At 40.3% G+C, this 17,438-nt stretch overlaps 1 protein-coding gene across 5 annotated transcripts in view; it reads right to left on the reverse strand.

Annotated features, from left to right (window-relative positions):
- The window catches only part of Lims1 (LIM zinc finger domain containing 1), an 87,436-nt gene that overhangs the window by 15,624 nt on the left and 54,374 nt on the right, over window positions 1–17,438 (reverse strand). For all 5 annotated transcript variants that reach the window (XM_060369525.1, XM_060369524.1, XM_021656722.2 and 2 more), the window contains exons 2-5: window positions 16,451–16,610; window positions 4,487–4,553; window positions 2,822–2,942; window positions 1,230–1,379 (exon numbers count right to left, since the gene is read on the reverse strand). In XM_060369525.1, the coding sequence (XP_060225508.1) occupies window positions 1,230–1,379; window positions 2,822–2,942; window positions 4,487–4,553; window positions 16,451–16,606 (494 nt within the window). In that variant the 5' untranslated portion in view covers window positions 16,607–16,610. The remainder of the gene's footprint in view (window positions 1–1,229; window positions 1,380–2,821; window positions 2,943–4,486; window positions 4,554–16,450; window positions 16,611–17,438) is intronic.

Below are 17,438 nucleotides of genomic sequence, written 5' to 3' on the forward strand. Positions count from 1 at the left end.
AAAAGAATTGAGCCTTTGAGAACAGCTAGAAAGTGAACCATTTCAACAGTTATAAGCATGCCTGTTGTGGGAATGGTAAGCCAGAAGCTCATCCATGGAGAGATCATTCTGCTCTGTCTAGAAATTTTTCAATCAATAACTCAAACATGCCAGGAGAGGTGGCAGAGGCAAGCCACCTATGGATTTGAGGTTAGCCTGGTTTATAAAGCGAGTCCAGGACAGCCAGGACCCTTGTTACATAGAAACCCTGTCACAAACAAAACAAAACAAACAAACAAAAAACTTCAAACATGAGTTGGGCTGTATTGGCACAACCTAGAGAGGCAGATTGAGTTCAAGGCTAGCCTGACAGCCTGGTCCACAGAGTGAATTCCAGGATAGCCAAGCTACATAGAGAAACCCTGCCTCGAAAAACATTGAAAAAAACAAAAACAAAAACAAAAACAAAAACAAACAAACCTCAAACATGAGAACTTGAGAGATGGTTCAATGGTTCAGAGAATCAGAGTATTTGTTCTTGTTCTTGCAGATGACCTGGATTCAATTCTAACATTAACGTGATGGCTGACAATCATTTTTAACTCTAGTTCCAGGGTACCTAATGAACTCTCCTGACTTCTATGGGTACCAGGTACGTACGTGGTACACACAATTCAATTAAGCAAAACACAAATACAAATAAAAAATAACTCAAGCACGACTTTCAGCAAAATGTCTTTAGTCATTTCTGCTGGATGTTCTAAGTGCCTAACCTGATGATGCTACATCTACCTGCTTGGTCAAATTAGGCTACTCTACTTGTTTCTGCTGGATGTTGTAAGTACCTGATTTGGGGTGATATTAGGCTGTCTATTCCTTCTTATATACCATCTGCTAATTGTTCTTCTACTTTGCTTACTATCTACTTAATAAATTCACCATGGAACACTGAATAACTAGCTAGCATAGATCATTATCTATAGAGTACATAACACCATTACATAACACTCTTGGTCTCTCTCTAGGTCTAATGGTAAAAGTTGGAGAACTGAGGGTTTAACCTCATAGCAGACCATTTGCCTAGCATGCACAAGACCCTAAGTGCACACACACACACCCCAAATAGAATAAAATAAAACCTTGAAAAAAACAAGTTGGTTTGCTGCAGTATCAGAAACATAGGTAACTCTACTCCTTCACTTTAAGAGGGAGTGATTATTTTACAGAATGTCAGGAAAATACTGTAATACCCGCAATTGGCACAATTGAAGTGGTCTGGGTGGTAAGGGTCATTCTTGAAAATCAGAGGCTGTTCATCAATGATGGCATGGCATTTCTGGCAGATGTATTTTCCAAGGCCTCTGGCCTTTTCACGATTATGACATGGGCGACATAGGTGTCTATACAGGGCAAAAAAAAATGAAAATTTAAAATCATAAGTTCTTTTTAACCAGCTATACCACTCCTACGCATATATCCAAAATATACTCAAGGATACAACAAGGACATTTGCTCAACCACATCAGAAGCAGCTTTATTCATAATAGCCAGAATCTGGAAACAACCCATATGTTCCTCAACTGAGGAATGAATACAGAAACTGTGGCACATTTACACAACGGAATATTACTCAGCAATTAAAAACAAGGAAATCATGAAATTTGCAGACAAATGGTGGGAACTAGAAAAGATTATCCTGAGTGAGGTATTCCAGAAGCAGAAAGACACACATGGTATATACTCATTTGTAAGTGGTTATTAGACATTTAATATAGGATAATCATATTAAAATCTGTAACCTAAAGAAGCTAAGCAAGAAGGAGGACCCTGGGTAAGATATCAATCCTCACTCAGAAAGGCAAATGGGATGGACATCGCAAGAGGGAGAAAACAGGCAACAGGACAGGAGCCTACCACAGAGGGCCTCTAAAAAACTCTACCCAGTAGGGTATTGAAGCAGATGCTGAGACTCATAGCCAAACTTTGGGCAGAGTGTAGGGAATCTTATGAAAGAAGGGGGAGATAGAAAGACTTGGCAGGGACAGGAACTCCACAAGGAGAGCAACAGAACCAAAAAATCTGGGTCCAGGGATCTTTGCTGAGATTGATACTCCAACCATGGAGCATGCCTGGAGATAACCTAGAACCCCTGCACAGATGTAGCCCATGGCAACTCAGTGTCCAAATGGGTTCCCTAGTAAGAGGAACAGGGATGCTGACTCTGACATGAACTCAGTGGCTGGCTCTTTGATCACATCTCTCTAATGGGGGAGCAGCCTTACCAGGCCACAGAGGAAGACAATGCAGCCAGTCCTGATGAGACCTGATGGGCTAGGGTCAGATGGAAAGGGAGGAGGACCTCCCCTACCAGTGGCCTGGGGGAGGGCCAATAGAGGAGAAGAGGGAGGGAAGGTAGGCTTTGGAGGGGATGGGGGAGAAGGCTACAGCTGGGATACGAAGTGAATAAACTGCAATTAATAAAAAAAAAAAGAAAAAAGAAATATACATTTCATTTCTCTAAATAGAAATTAAACCAATTTTTAAGAAAACTGTCTTCTGTGCTATTAGTAAACCAGAATCAAAGTGTAGGAATAAATTTGTTTTACTAATAATTTACTGATGTACATGAACTTCACCACTGCCCACCTCTTCCTGGTGGAACAGGAGGCATGCAAGGAGGCATGTGACTAAGCTCTGGGGTCATTTCCCTGGGTACTAAGCAAGTCAGTAAATGGTTAGTTCTGAGTTCTCATACAATAAAGCAATGACTCTACATGAAAAATGTGTAAGACCCGAATAGCCCCTTTGGATCCCACATCTGACAAAGAGGGACAACTCCTACCTGCCAGCATTCTTGACAAACCCTATGTCTGCCAGCACTTCCTGGCAGAGGTCACATCGAAAGCACTCAGGATGCCAGCTGTTGTTCATGGCTTTAATAACCCGGCCAATGATGAATTCACCTGTGGAAAAGTAAAACACAAAGAATGTTATAAGGTGTCTTATTTGCTATAAATAAAAGGGAAAAGTGTTTAAGGATGGGTTACTAGGGATTGACTCTAGTGCTCCTCGAATACTAGGCTACTGCTTTACCCCTAAGTGATCTTTACAATATCACATCTCCAGCTCTCGGAATTTTCCCTTTTAATTTTTGACACAGGGCCTCAAGTGTCCAGAGGCCCTTAAACCTGAGATACTCCTGCCGCAGCCTTGCATGTATCTGGATTACAGGTCTGCATTACCTGCCTAATTTAAAAGAAAGCCTTGTACATTATGTGTTGGAGTAAGAGAACACAAATGATCTTATGATTTTTTTTTTAATCTGCTTCCCCATTTCTTTGTTTTGTAGCCACATTTTAAAACATCATATCACGGCTTTCCTTTCCAAGCTTTTCCAGTGCCTCTTAGCTGTTTATTGACATTGTTGACAAAGACAACTGAAATCTATGGCACTTTTTCCTTTTACTCTCTCTCTTACATATCACTCCCAAGAGCCTTATGAATGCTAAGCACATGTTCTATCATTAAGTGTTATAACTTCAGTCTCTACAACACATTTTCTGTTTTTTGCTCTTGCTGTGTTTTTGAGACAAGGTTTCACTACGTATACCTGACTAGCCTGGAACTTGCTATGAAGACGAGGCTGGCCTCAAATTCAGAGATCCTCCTGCCTCTGTTTTTAGAGTGGTGGGAATATGCCTGGCTATACTTTTTTCATAATCCACACTGACTTCCTTCACTAAACATTTTTAGCATTGAATTCAGGATCTCTAGTCCCTAGAAATGTTCTAGTTTAGCCACCACTGAGGTGGCTACAATAACTAGTTAAGTACATACACACCTTTATCCAGTCAATTGAAATAGTCCCTATCTCTTTTCTGGCCAGACCACAAGCAAGTTGGCAAAGGCTACGTGTAGAGGAAAAGCACTGTAGAAGGCACACTACAAGGCTTTTACCCACATGTTCAAAAAAACCAATTCTGTCCATATTTTGGTCCATATTTAGTTTGGTATATACTAGCAATACAGAGAGGATAGATAGACTGTCTCTTAGCATTAAATGACTCTTCTAGTTAACTTTAACTGTCAACTTGACACATCCTAGAGTCACCTGAGAAGGGAGTCCCAGTTGAGGACCCAAACCAGCTTGGCCTGTGGACATGTCTCTAGGGGATTGTCTTGATTATTAGTTATCTAGAAGGGCCCACTCTACTATGGCTGGCACAATTCCCTGGGCAAGTGGTTCTGGACTGTGAAGTATAGAACAGTAGCTGAGCTTAAGCCTGTTGGAAAACCAGCAAGCTATTTTCCATGGCTTCTGCTTCAAGTTTCTGCCCTGATTTCCCTCAGTGATGGATTGTTACCTGGAAGTATAAGAAAAAAATAAGTTCTTCCTCCCCTCGGTTTTCAGTCAGAGTGTTTTGTCATAGCAATAGAGACAAAATTACAACAGTGGCTTACATGATTGTGAAACTTATTTTTACTTCTATTCAGCAGTAAAACTTACCACACTGGTGGCAGCAAGGAGCAAAGAGCATTTGGAAATCATGTTCACAGTACTTCCTTCCTTCAAACTGAAAGAAAAAACATAAGGGCCATCAACTTAAATAATTGAAACCAGCTCAGAAGGAAATTATTTCATGATAAGACAAACAAAAGTGGCTTTTGCTGTTGTTTTATTGTGTGTGTGTAACCCAAAGCTTTGTGAATGTTAGGCTAGCACTCTCTGCTAATCAACTAACCCAGCCCTAAACAAAGGAGGTTGTGTTTTATTTATTTTTGGAGACAAACAGTCTCACTTTGTAGCCCTGGCTGGCCTGGAACTGTAGTTCAGGCTGGTCTTGAACTCACAAAGATCTGCCTGTCTCTGTCTCCTGAGTGCTGGGGTTAAAGATATGCGCCACATGCCTAGCTAACTTTAGGACCTTCCATACTCTGCCACATTAGCACAGAGAATAAACTGCACAGGCACAAGGATCTGACTTTGAATGGTCTAAAACCAATATAAAAGTTAGACATCGATGTGTATTCTTGTAACCCTGGTCTGGGGGAACGGCAAGTAACAGATGGACAAAGCTCACTAACCAGACAGTTTAGACTAACTGATGAACTAACTTCAGGTTCAGTAAGAAACACTGTCTCGAAATATAAAGGTGGAGAACAATTAAAGAAAACAACCTTAACTTTCTCATGTACAGGTACACACATGTATGCATATGCACACACATATACATACTACACATATAGAAATTGTACAAGGTGAGGACAGAGTGAACAGCTGTGTCTCACCTTTGACTGTGCTTAATTATTTTTGATGTGCATGCTCTTTAAGGATTTATTTTTATTTTATGTATATGGGTATTTTCGTCTGCATACATGTCTGTGCACTGTATATGTATGGTGTCAGAAAAGAGCATTAGATCTCCTGGAACTGTTACTATAGATGGTTATTAGTGACCATGTGGGTGCTCAGAATTTGAGCCTGGATTCTCTGCAAGAGCAGCCCTTAACCACTGTGTCATCTCTCCAGCCTCATTTACCTACAGACTTCTTCTCAACCCAGATAATTTACAATATGTAAAAGCCCTTCCCTCATTATTTTAGGTCAGTATCTAATTTTTTTTTTTTTACTCTAACCCTAAATATTTACAAGGAGTACATATTCTAGCATATGTATTTGCCTGTATGTATGTCTGTGCCATTTGTATGCCTGGAGCCCATGGAAGAAGAAGAAGAGGGTATCAGATTTTTAGAACTGGAGTTACAGATAGCTGTGGGTATCGGAATCAAACCTGGGTCCTCCAGATGAGCAGCCAATGCTCTTAACAACTGAGCCATCTCTCCAGCTTCCAATTTGTTTGTTTTGTTTTTCAAGACAGGGTTTCTCTGTTTCAGCTCTGACTGTCCTGGAACTCACTCTGTAGACCACGCTGCCCTCAAACTCAGAGATCTGCCTGCTTCTGCCTCCCAAGTGCTGGGATTAAAGGTGTATGCCACCACTTTATTTTTTCATACGTGTGTGTGTGTGTGTGTGTGTGTGTGTGTGTGTGTGTGTGTAGGTGTCAATTTTTAACAGAAATAAATTTTGATTAGTAGGAGCACTGACTTAGCTCTAGACTGCAGTAGTTCAAATGCTAACACAGCTTCAATGGATTGCTGAGTTACCATGGGAAGTTGCCTATCCTCTTGGTGCCTCCTGGTTGTCAGAAAGCTCTGTTTATTAAAGCTTACAGCAAACTGTATGTTCACAAATGCTTTTATTTGGAGAAACAACTCACATCATTAATCTGTACAGGGAATAATCCAAACTCTTTTTTTAATTAGTTAATTAATTTAAAATTTTTATTTGTATGTGTGTATGTGCAGATACCCACAAAGCCAAATGAAGGCATTAGAATTGGAGTTACAGGCAGTTGTAAGCCCAAGTGACATGGGAACTGAGAACCAAACCCTTAATCTTTGTTAAGACCAGTAAAGTCTTTTAACCACTGGACTCCATCCAAACTCTTTCTAAAAAGATAGTAAAATACTCGAAACATACTACAAGCTACAAAGGACTGGATATCAATTCATTGAATTATAATATTCTGGGAAGATGACCATGCTCACAACTTAAATAAGATTTATTTATTTATTTAAGATGTATGTGTGAGGAAGCATGTATTGTACTTGTGTGGCAGTTATTGAGTTGCTTCACCACAGGTGCTGAGGACCAAAATCAGGTGTTCTTAACAACTGAGTCATCTCTCCAGTCCTGTTCAGAACTTATTGCCAGTGGTCTGTGTGGTGTTGGAGAGATGTTGAAGGGGTATGGCACCTAAGTGCAGAGAATAGAGGTCAGAGGATGAACTTGGTTATCAGTCTTTGCTTTCTACCTTATTTGAGACAGGGCCTCTTGTTCACTACTGTGAACAGGTGGTCTGTAAGCGTTTAAGAATTCTGTTGTTTATATCACCCATCTTCCTTCCTTCCTTCCCTTCTTTCTCTTTTTCTCTCTTTTCCTTCCTTTCTTTCTCCCTCCCTCCCTTTCTTTCTCTCTCTCTCTGTCTTTCTTTTGCAACACCAGGCTCTTTATCCAACAGCAGCGATAAGTTGATGTGTTCACCCTTTGAGGGCAGGCTTTCCTCCCATTGTATTTCACATCTCCTACATTTTGGTCCTTTGCAGAATACAGCTTGATACATGAAAGAGCATTCACCTATATAGACTTGTACACAACTTTTGAGGGCATAGTTTAGAAGTAGAGTTATACAGGACACTTATAAAAGTGTGACAGCAGAGTCTTGCTGTAGCACACATATATTTAGAATTTATATGTTGGCAGCTGCATCAAGAACAGGGCACAGATGTCCACTTGGTTGGCAAACTGGAAAAATGCCCAGCAAGAACTTGAGAAGAAAAAAAAATTCCACTGTTTAAACTCAGCATGACCCTCCCCCTAGGTTACCTGTGTATAATGACACACTGAGTGACCAGTTTCCACTGAGTGATGTAACATGCAGTGTGAGCTTCCTCATAGTTGTCCCCCTTGCCTACACAAACTAGTATAGCTCAGTTCTTAGTGCAGAACTTATAAGTCAACAGGGCATGCCAGGAGATACGTTGCATCTCCCAGCTGCAGGAGGCCATCTTGGGCCAGAAGTATTCAAGGCATGCTAGAATCTAGCTTTTGTGTGAGTTCTGGGGACCTGGATTTAGATCATAAGGCCTGCACAGCAAGTACTTTGTGCACAGAGCCATCTCTCCAGGTCATTTACAGGAATTCTTCTTAAAAAAAAAAAAAAAGCATTTTTTTTTTTTACAATTTTTTTTTACATTAATCAGAGGTGCACAAGGCAAAGTCGTAAAAGGGATGATGCCATGGCTACACTGTGCAACTCCAAACTCCCAACATGCCAGAACACAGAACACTCAACATAGTTCCCCAAGCCAAGCTTTATCCTAAATGAGAAAATACACAGGGCAGGAAAAGTTGGGAGGCTTTAAAGGCACATAGTTTCCTAAATGATGCTACTTGACAGGAACTGAGATCCTTTCCTTGTGTAAAGTGGGAGAGTCACATACAATTGTGCATATAAATATCTTAGCAGCCAAATCCAAAGGACTCAGAAGAGGCAGGCAGATCTCTCTGAGTTCTAGGCCAGCCAGCGCTATACCACAATGAGACCCCGTCTTTAGAACAAAACAAACAAACAAAAAACAAAACAACTCAGAAAAGAGTCCAAGTATTCAGGAACAGATTCCACTGCAACCATCTGCATTCCAGATCCTGTGCCCCTCTGTGGTACAAGACCTGTTATTAGGACCAACACTCCTAGTACCAGAGATTTCTGCTATAATGAGCTGTGTCTTTTCCACACACTGCAGACTAAGAAAAATAAAATGTCTCAGTGAAGAGCCTGAAGTCAATCCAAAATAAAAAAGTTTAGGATATATAATGAAGAAGAAAAAAAAAAAAAACAGAAACCATAACTTTTAAAGAATCAAATTTCCATAACCTCTATCTTTTAGATAACTATTTAACAGCTCCAAGCCAATTTAAAAGAAGGAATACTGCATTAGTTACTTTCTCTTGTGATGGAACTCTGACCAAAATCAATTTAAGGAAGAAAAGGGTTGGTTCTGGCTTTAGTTTCAGGAGAGAGGTCATCACAGCACGGAGGGCATGATCTAGTGGCAGGAGCAGGAAGCTGGCTGATCACATTTTTATTTACAGACAGGAAGCAGAAACAGAAAGCAGAAAGAGGGTGAGACAATAAATGCCCAAAGCCTACTTCCAGTGACGTATTTCCTCCAGCAAGGTTCTACATCCTCTCCATACAGAACCATTGACGGGGAACCAAATGCTTAAATAAAGAGGCCTATAGGAGATATTTCTCACTGATACCACCAGAAATACAATAAACCTGTAAGAAACATGTTCCAAATTAGAACTGTTTACAGTGGATGCCTAGGAACCCTGGGCCCTTCAAGCCAAGGGAGCAGAGACTATTTATTTGCTGTGGGAGAAGATGAACTCCAGCAGCAACAGCTCTGCTTCTTTCTGTGTAGATTTTAGAGTTCTGCAAAGATTCCTATCAGAGTCGAGGGAGGAGGGCTAACAACTGTGGCTTTAAAGCCAAGAGCTGGGAACTTGGCGGATGGTTTAATCTCAGGAATGCAGAGCTGGACATTTATTTTATGGTTTATATATTTGTCATGAATTGCTCTGAAACAAGTGAGTCAGTAGATAAGCAGAGAGGCTGGCTTTGGCGTTTCCTCTCTTCAGTCTTCACTTCTCAATCCCAGCCTTCCTGAATAATCAGGATACAGTATGAGAGGAAATGAGTGAGGAAACTCTTTGTTAATCATTGTTCCATTACAGCATTCATTACCAACAGGTCTTTCCTGTTAATATATTTTGTGATGGGGGAGAAAGGCACATACTAGGAAAACCAAACAAAGAGAGAGAAAAGTGTCTGAAGCATTAGCAGAGAATTCAGCATGCTGGCTGAATTTGCGCCATACAAGGCCCATGTCTAGGCCCTTGTTCTGGGTTCAGTCTATGCCAGTTTGAAAGCTTTCTGGAATTGTATTCTTTAGCTCACTTCTAAAAGTACTTCATGGAAAAAATACTTCTTTTAATGGAGATAACCGTACACAAAGCTATACTCAGGAACCACTATTACTGATGTTTGAACCTATTTAAATGAATATTTCCTTCAGAAAATAACATTTAATTAGTCTAAGCCACCACTAAATTGGTAGATTTATAAAATAATGGTTTATATGCATTAGAAGACAACTTCACATACTGAAATCTTATGGAAACTAGCACTGATATTGCTTTGGGGAGAGGGGAGACCAACAGACTCTCTCCATGTAGCTCTAGCTTTCCTGAAACTCACTACGTAGACCAGGCTGGCCTCAAACTCACAGAGCTCCACCTGCCTCTGCCTCCCAAGTGCTGGGATTAAAGGCGTGCACCACCACTACCCAGTGGCACTGATTCTTTTCAACATAACAAAATCAAACTTAAAAATCTATATGAAAGTCATATACTTATACAGACTCTCCACAATTAGAGTTGTGAAAACTATGAAAAGAACTCTGGGATTGGGTCGCTGGTTTTCCATAAATATCTACAGAATGTATGAGTGAAGTTTTCAGAAAAAAAAAAAGTTATATTGTAAAATATACCTAAATCATTTCAGTTTCAGAGAAAAGCAGGGCAATACAGTGCAAGGGAATGTAGCTTTTGGAGATGAAAGTCCTGAGAAAAATCCCAAGTCAGTTGTTACTATATAATAATAAGCTTGGGCTTACTTTGCCACATGTAAACTGTAAACAGTAACACCTAGTTTGTAGGGCTCATGTAACTATCAAATGAAAGAACAAGTACTTATAATGCATCTTGTGCAGTAAGTGGCTCACTATAGGTGCTGAATTATTTTAGGGATAAATACAACCTTCTAAGTCTTCTAAGGTAGCAATGCACAGGACTTACTCCTGTACAGGGGACTAGTTTCCTGGCAAGGTATGGGAAGCACAGGTATGCTGCCTTTATGACATCTATGCCACCGAGAAGTCCCATCTCAATCAAGGCTTAAAGAAGCAACACTAGGAATTGAACACACTAGGGGAGCATTCTACTACTGCGACACCCCAGCAGCCCTGCTATCTTTTTAACACCCTACACAGCTACAAGGTTACTATCTTCTCTAAAACGAGAGTTAATTTCTATAGTCATTAATATTTAGGTTATTTAAAGTAACATTCAGAATAATATTTGAATGAAGAAAACTGGATTTTTAGTTTGGCAACCGAGCATTAATAATGCGAAACGAATTGTGCTTTCTGTTAAATAAAGATATTTCTTCATTATAAAGAGTTGAGAGCTGCATTACCTTGGGTATTAGACACTTCTCATATTCTTTTTTGTTTACATATCAGTGCTGGGACTGAGTCATATTGAACAAATGCATACTGAACAAATATGCACTCCACTACTGACTACAAGCCCAGGCCCTCCTGCTATTTTAAGCAATAAGCAAAGAAAGAAAATGGCACACCTTTTTAATGGGGTCTTCTTCTTTTGAGACAAGTCTCACGTAGCCCAGGCTTGTCTCAAACTTGCTATGTAGTCAAGGATGGGTTTGAGTTCTTGCTCCTTCTTTTCATTTCCCAAGTGCTGGGATTATGGTCAATTATAGTCAAAAAAGTTAAATGGGAAGATGAGTATAATAAAAAACAGCCATAATGAAGTGTAAAAGTGTTCCCTGTTAGAGATGAATAAAGTGCTCTGTGGACTCAGAAGATATGGGATAAAACAGATGGAACTGAGCTGGTAACATTAGTAATGAATCTTCCAGGGAAGCCATAGGTAAATCAGTTCTTTTTGATGAAGAAAGCTGCAAAACACCTTATTTTTTTAGAGGGGGATAGATTTCTGTTTATACGGAAAAATTTAGGTTCATGTTTTAAACCACATCATCTAGTAGGAGAAAGGGTATAGGGATCACATCTGGGTAGTATTCTTAGTAGCTACTATGTCACTCTTTTTGTTGTTGTTCTGATTTTCTTTTAAGGACAAGGCTTTACATTTTAAAATGTTTATCTATTTATTTTTCTGTCATGGGTGTTTTGCCTACATGTATGTCTGTTTACCACATGTGTTCCTGGTGCTCAACGTGGTCAAAGGAGGGCATGAGATCACATGGTACTGGAGCTAAAGATGGTTGTGAGCCACCATGTGGGAGTTGGGAATTCCAGATCCTCCTGGGTCTCCCAAGTGCTGGGATTATAAGCATATGCAATCATAATCAGCTATACAGTGCTTAAGAGAAGTACAGATACATCAGAAATACTTGTGTTTGTATCTCTAGCCACATGTTCTAGTGAGTGGGTAGGTAGTGAACAAGGGTCTGGTTCCGGACTTCTCTTTGTGGCTAAAGGATGAATATCCTGGTCTTCATGACTTGAAGTAAACAAAACTTCTCTTTTTAAAAAATTTGAGACAGGGTCTTTTTAAGCAAACAGACCAGGCTAGCACTGAACTTGCAAATCTCCTGCCTCAGCCACACTTTTGTTATCTGTAAGTCTTCATAGTTGGTTCCAAGGGAAAGAGCAAGAGCAGTGGAAATAAGGAAAGAAGAATGCTTTGACAAAAGATAAAAGCAATTGTAAATGTAGGGACTGGAGAAGATCCTCTTCTGTCTGTCTTCTGAAGTGCTAAGTACTGAGTCAGCTACTTGAATGCTAAGCAAGCAAGCACTACCAACCAACACGACCTGCCCTGCATGCCTCATTACACTAACACTGATATACACAGACCAAGTTTCTGATGTAATGCCTGCCTGGAATCTTAGCACTAGGAAGGTAGAGGATCAGGAATTCAGTCACTTCAGCCAGGCTAGATTATGTAATCTCAAAAAACAAAACAAAAAGACCCAACAACAATAAAAACAACAACAAAAAAACAACAACCAACTATAACAACCACAAAACCAAAACAACAACAACAAAAAAACCCAAACAAAAAAAATTAAATGGACTTCTAAGTCTAGAAAACCTTCCACTGTTAGGCAAAGATGAATATACATCTTACTCTTAGATAGGGATAGCTTTTTCTCTAACATGCCATTGAAACAAAAGAAAAGTTATTATTTTCTATCTGCAGGTTTACAAATCCTGGGCTGGAAAATGGACCTTAAACAGTAAACATTGTAACTAAAATAGCTTTCTTCCTTAGGACCCAGAAGGCAAAAGTCCATTAATAGCCCAACACTGTGATTCATAATACCTTCTGGAATAACACTAGGGAGGATATTTATAGCCCAGAAGTGAAGAGAAGTAAGGAAGGAATGGATAGGAGAACAAGTATGAGTCATGTTTTATTCTGCTTCGCTGAAGGCTATTTTCAAACTTTTCTCTAACAGAAGTAGCTTTGCAGCTGACAGGACCACATGTAGAGGCAGGTGCAAAGGAGATAGCCACTGCTGGCTAAGAAGACAGTGCCAACCAAGAGCTGCTTCCAATGAACCTACATTTATATAAACTTGCCTTACAGGAGAAGCCGCCCAAGCTCCTCATTTTTTAATTAGTGAAAAAGGTAGGAATGTTAGTATTTAGGCAGCCTGCTTCTGAGTAACCTGGCAACCTATGATATCATCATGTGTCACCCACCAGGTGTCACATATGGTTAAGCTGCTCCATAAAAGGACCAACCCGCTATTTTGTCTCTCTCTTGTCTTCTTGCTCTCTCACTCTCTTGTTTTCCCCCTCTGTGTTTACAGGATTTGTAAACCAGCCCAGGGTACTTCCTCCCCCCACTATGGCTCTCTGTATCTCTCTCCTTCCCTCTTTTTCTCCATTTTCATCCAATAAACCTCATCAGATTTAAAAACAAACAAACAAACAACAACAACAACAACAAAAAAAAACAGTGCCAGATGATGCCAAAAAGACAGGTAAAAGGACAGTATTAGAGAAAAGGCCTAAAAAGGGACTGGAGCACCCCAGAGGGCAGATCAGGCAGAAGAAAAAAAAAAGTGCTGGGCAGAAGAAAACTGACCTTTCCCTCTGAGTTTCTGAGGTCTTTCCTTAATTGCCTTTCCAGTAACGTTTCCTTAATCTTAAGAAGAAACCTGGCAAGGCAGCAGTGGCACAAGACTTTCATTCCAGCACTTGGGAGACATATCTCTGTAAGTTCAAGGCTAGCCTGGTTTACAAAGTGAGTTCCAGGATAGTCAAGGCTACACAGAGAGAACCCATCTCAAAAGAATCAAAAGCAAACCAAACCAAAATGGGTTCTAATACCCTGTCACACCACAAACTGCTACCTGCTGCATTGTCAAGGATGTTTTCACCTCTCAGCACCACGGGGGGGGGGGGGGGAAGGTAGAGATTAAAGGGGACTTGTATGGCATAAATACCAGCACTCCCTTTTTTTTTTTTTTTTTAGTATGTATTTATGTAGACATGTCCATGTATCTGTGTACGTGTGTGTGTGCAGTTACACATGTATATATGTGTGTATGTGATCACGTGGAGGCCAGAGATTTTTGTCTAGTGACTTCTTCAGCTGTTATCCATCGGATTTTTGGAGATAGGAGCTCAATCAACCTTGACCTCACTGATTTCAGCTAGAACATAGGCAGCAAGTCCCAAGTGTATCTTCCTGTCTCTACCTCCTTAGCTATGGTATGTGCCACTACTCTAGGTTTTTTACATAAGTGCTGGAGATCTGAACTCAGGCCCTCATGCTTGCAAGGCAAGCATTTTACTGACTAAGCCATTTCCCATATTCCTAGGACCTCTTTGTGTGCTGTGGGAGTCTGTCATGAGTATCTATGACATGTTGCTTTGGCATCCACTGTGAATAGAAGCTATACTTTCTAACATCAGAGAAAGTTATCAGTCACCCTAACTGTCTCCAGTTCTGTGCTTCCCAGCAACACAGTATGACCAATTCAGCTGTCTGTCATGCATCACTGTTCCCTGGCAACCTTCTTCTGGTCAGCTAGATACAGCTTGAGGAGCTGTGCTGACTCTCATACCCAGAATGGACTGTGAAGCCACCTGAAACTTGCTTTAAGCTCACTAATGAAAACTCTCCACAGGAGATATGTTTGGATACTGATAGCCAATAAAGGTTTGGCCTATGGATCCCTATCTTTCTTTCCCTGCCTGTACTTTTCTAACCTATGTGTATTGACTTCCATGAGTGAGTAATAAAGGTTTTATATTTATCTATGTCTTCCCTTGTTCATCACAATGATCTTAAAATCAAAACAGTCTTATTTGGCTGAGTTAAGAGATCCACAGCTTTTTACTAACTTCTAAGAAGGGTTTTCTAAATTGTGTGACAGCAGTACAACAGCAAACCCTCCCTCCCATGCTGTCATAGCCCCTAACTTTTACTTCTCTGTACCAATAACAGCCATTCAGACTCAGTAGAGTGTCTGACCCACCACCACCATCTATATGCCCTGGGGAATATCTCTCCATCTTCTTTTCTCCTACAGTTGGACTCTGACCTCTCTTTCTCCTGTTCTTCCATGATTGTCATTTCAGGTTCCCAAGGCCATCTTTTTTGCCAAAAAGTTTCCCGGAGGAAGAAAAGAGAAGAGTATCCTCCTATTTGCTAAGGGTTTTTGTTTGCTTGCTTGCTTGCTCGTTTTTTCCTGATACATAGTAGGAACTCCTGAATAGTATATGTACTAGAGAATAAAATTTTATTCTGTGAGTATATTCAATATATATTCAGTACTATTTCCTCAAGTTACATTAATACAGACAATTCCCAAATGGAATTTTTAAGCATCTATGAGGGACAAATGATGTTTTCCAGGCTGGCCTGGGAATTTCATTCTGCAGAGGAGAAAATGTCTCAGTGGTAATAATCAGTTTAGTAATGACTATTACAAACTACCTTTCCTTCCTCAGGCATGGTGACAGGAAAATCTAAGTCTGGTAGAAGGAAAGAAAAAAAAAAATCAAAGGGAGAGATGGCTCAGCTCCTCTTCCAGAGGACCTAGGTTCAATTCCCAGCACCCACATGGTGGCTCACACCCTCTTTAAATCCAGTTTCAATAGATCTTATAACTTCTTCTGCCCTTCAAGGGCATCAGGCATGCACATAGTACATAGACATATATGCAGGCAAAACACCCATACACATAAGATAATAATTAAAAAAGAAATCAAAGAACATTTTTAGCTGTACTATGATTATATATATATATATGTATATATATATATGTATATATATATGTCATCATATAAAAATGACATATATGCAAATTTGTTAAGTGGTGTGGTAACAAAAATGAATTGCTAAAGCGGTCACTTTCATTTTCACTCATGATGTGGGGAATGAGCTTCCCTAAGCCATTCCCACAATACATGTTTACTGTGATAAAAAGGTTCCAATAATGGTGGAAGTACAGATTGCATGGTGACATCAAGAAAAACAAGTGCTTAGAAATAACTCAAGACACATTCACAGAAGGGCCAAACACAAAGTGGTTGCTGCAGTGCTCAATTCCTAAAAAGATCCTCTTTAGAAGATACATGCATGGAAATCTCCAGGCTATGGCTTAGAAATCAGGAAGCAGGTAACACAGGTTCCCCTTCAGGAGTAGGTCAATGATATCCTGATAAAGGAAGACCTAGAAATGAGATGGGCAAAGTTCATGTAGGGGCAAGTATTGGGGGAGGCCAGAGATGCTTCTGCTGTAGGCCTTGTGAAAGGAGTCTGTACTTGCAGTAGAAGTACTTACGTTGATGGTATAGTCACAGGATATTGCATATTCTGAAATAAGATGAATTGATGGGCATGCGTGTAGGTATACACAGGCATCCTACTTAGGTTGTGACCTACATGTTCTACATGTACTCCACAATGAATCTTCCAGGTACTAAATATCTGACACTTGAATTCAATCTCTGGTAATGAATTTAAAAGTGAAGGGCAGCTGAGTTGACCCACCTCATAGAAGAGTCCTTCTGGGAACTGCTGGAAGCACTGAGCACACACGAAGCACTGTTCATGGTAGAGCTCACCATTACTGTTCACGATCTTCTCAGCAGGTGCAAAGCCTCCCTTGCAGCGCTCACATGTGGCACTGGCCAAGGCATTGGCCATATTGCTGTAACACACAAAGGGCAAGACAGAGACTGTTAACTTGTAATTAGGCTTAAGAGCAGATGACACCAAGAACCAAGGAGCAAATTCTATCTAGATACAAGAACTGTTACTTTATTCATAAAACCAGGTTTCACAAGTTCGCTAACTCAAATAGGCCCAGTCTCATTAACCTAGGCACTTTAGATTCTGAAAGGGCCTCCTGCTTTGCTTCTATTTGACTTAACATTCTTAGCATTTATGTAAGCAGTGTTAGATACTAAGAACCCAGATCAAAGCCAAGAGTTCCCTTAGCTGGTACAGTGCTGTACACCTGTAATTCTAGTCTATAAGGAGGTAGGGACAGGAAGGTTGCTTGAGCCCAGAAGTTCAAGAATAGCCTGGGCCATAAAGCTATAATGAGACTGTCTCAAATAAACCAATGAATATATGTTTCTCTCAAGGAACTCAGGCTTACAGCTGGATAGTTATAGCTTTAATTAAAATACTGATGACACAGCAAACACTTGAGAGGCAGAGGTAGGTGGATCTATGAGTTTAAGGCCAGCCTCTACACCACTGAGTTCCAGGACAGCCAGGGCAACACAGAGAAACCCTATCTCAAAAAACCAAAACAAACAAAATATCCACGATATAACATCTTTTTAAAAAGTTGTTCTTTGGTAAGAATACAATGTATTTATATCACTTCTAACCCTACTCCCACCTCCAGCTCCTCCAGTACTCTCCATTCCATGTCACCCTCCCAACTTCATGTCTATTTGTCCTGTCCTCCTCATAACATACTGGGTCCAGTTAGTGATGCCCATATGTGCATGAATGTAGGGCATCA

Source organism: Meriones unguiculatus, chromosome 16 (assembly GCF_030254825.1).
Source record: "Meriones unguiculatus strain TT.TT164.6M chromosome 16, Bangor_MerUng_6.1, whole genome shotgun sequence".
In the NCBI taxonomy this organism is placed as follows: Eukaryota; Metazoa; Chordata; class Mammalia; order Rodentia; family Muridae; genus Meriones; species Meriones unguiculatus.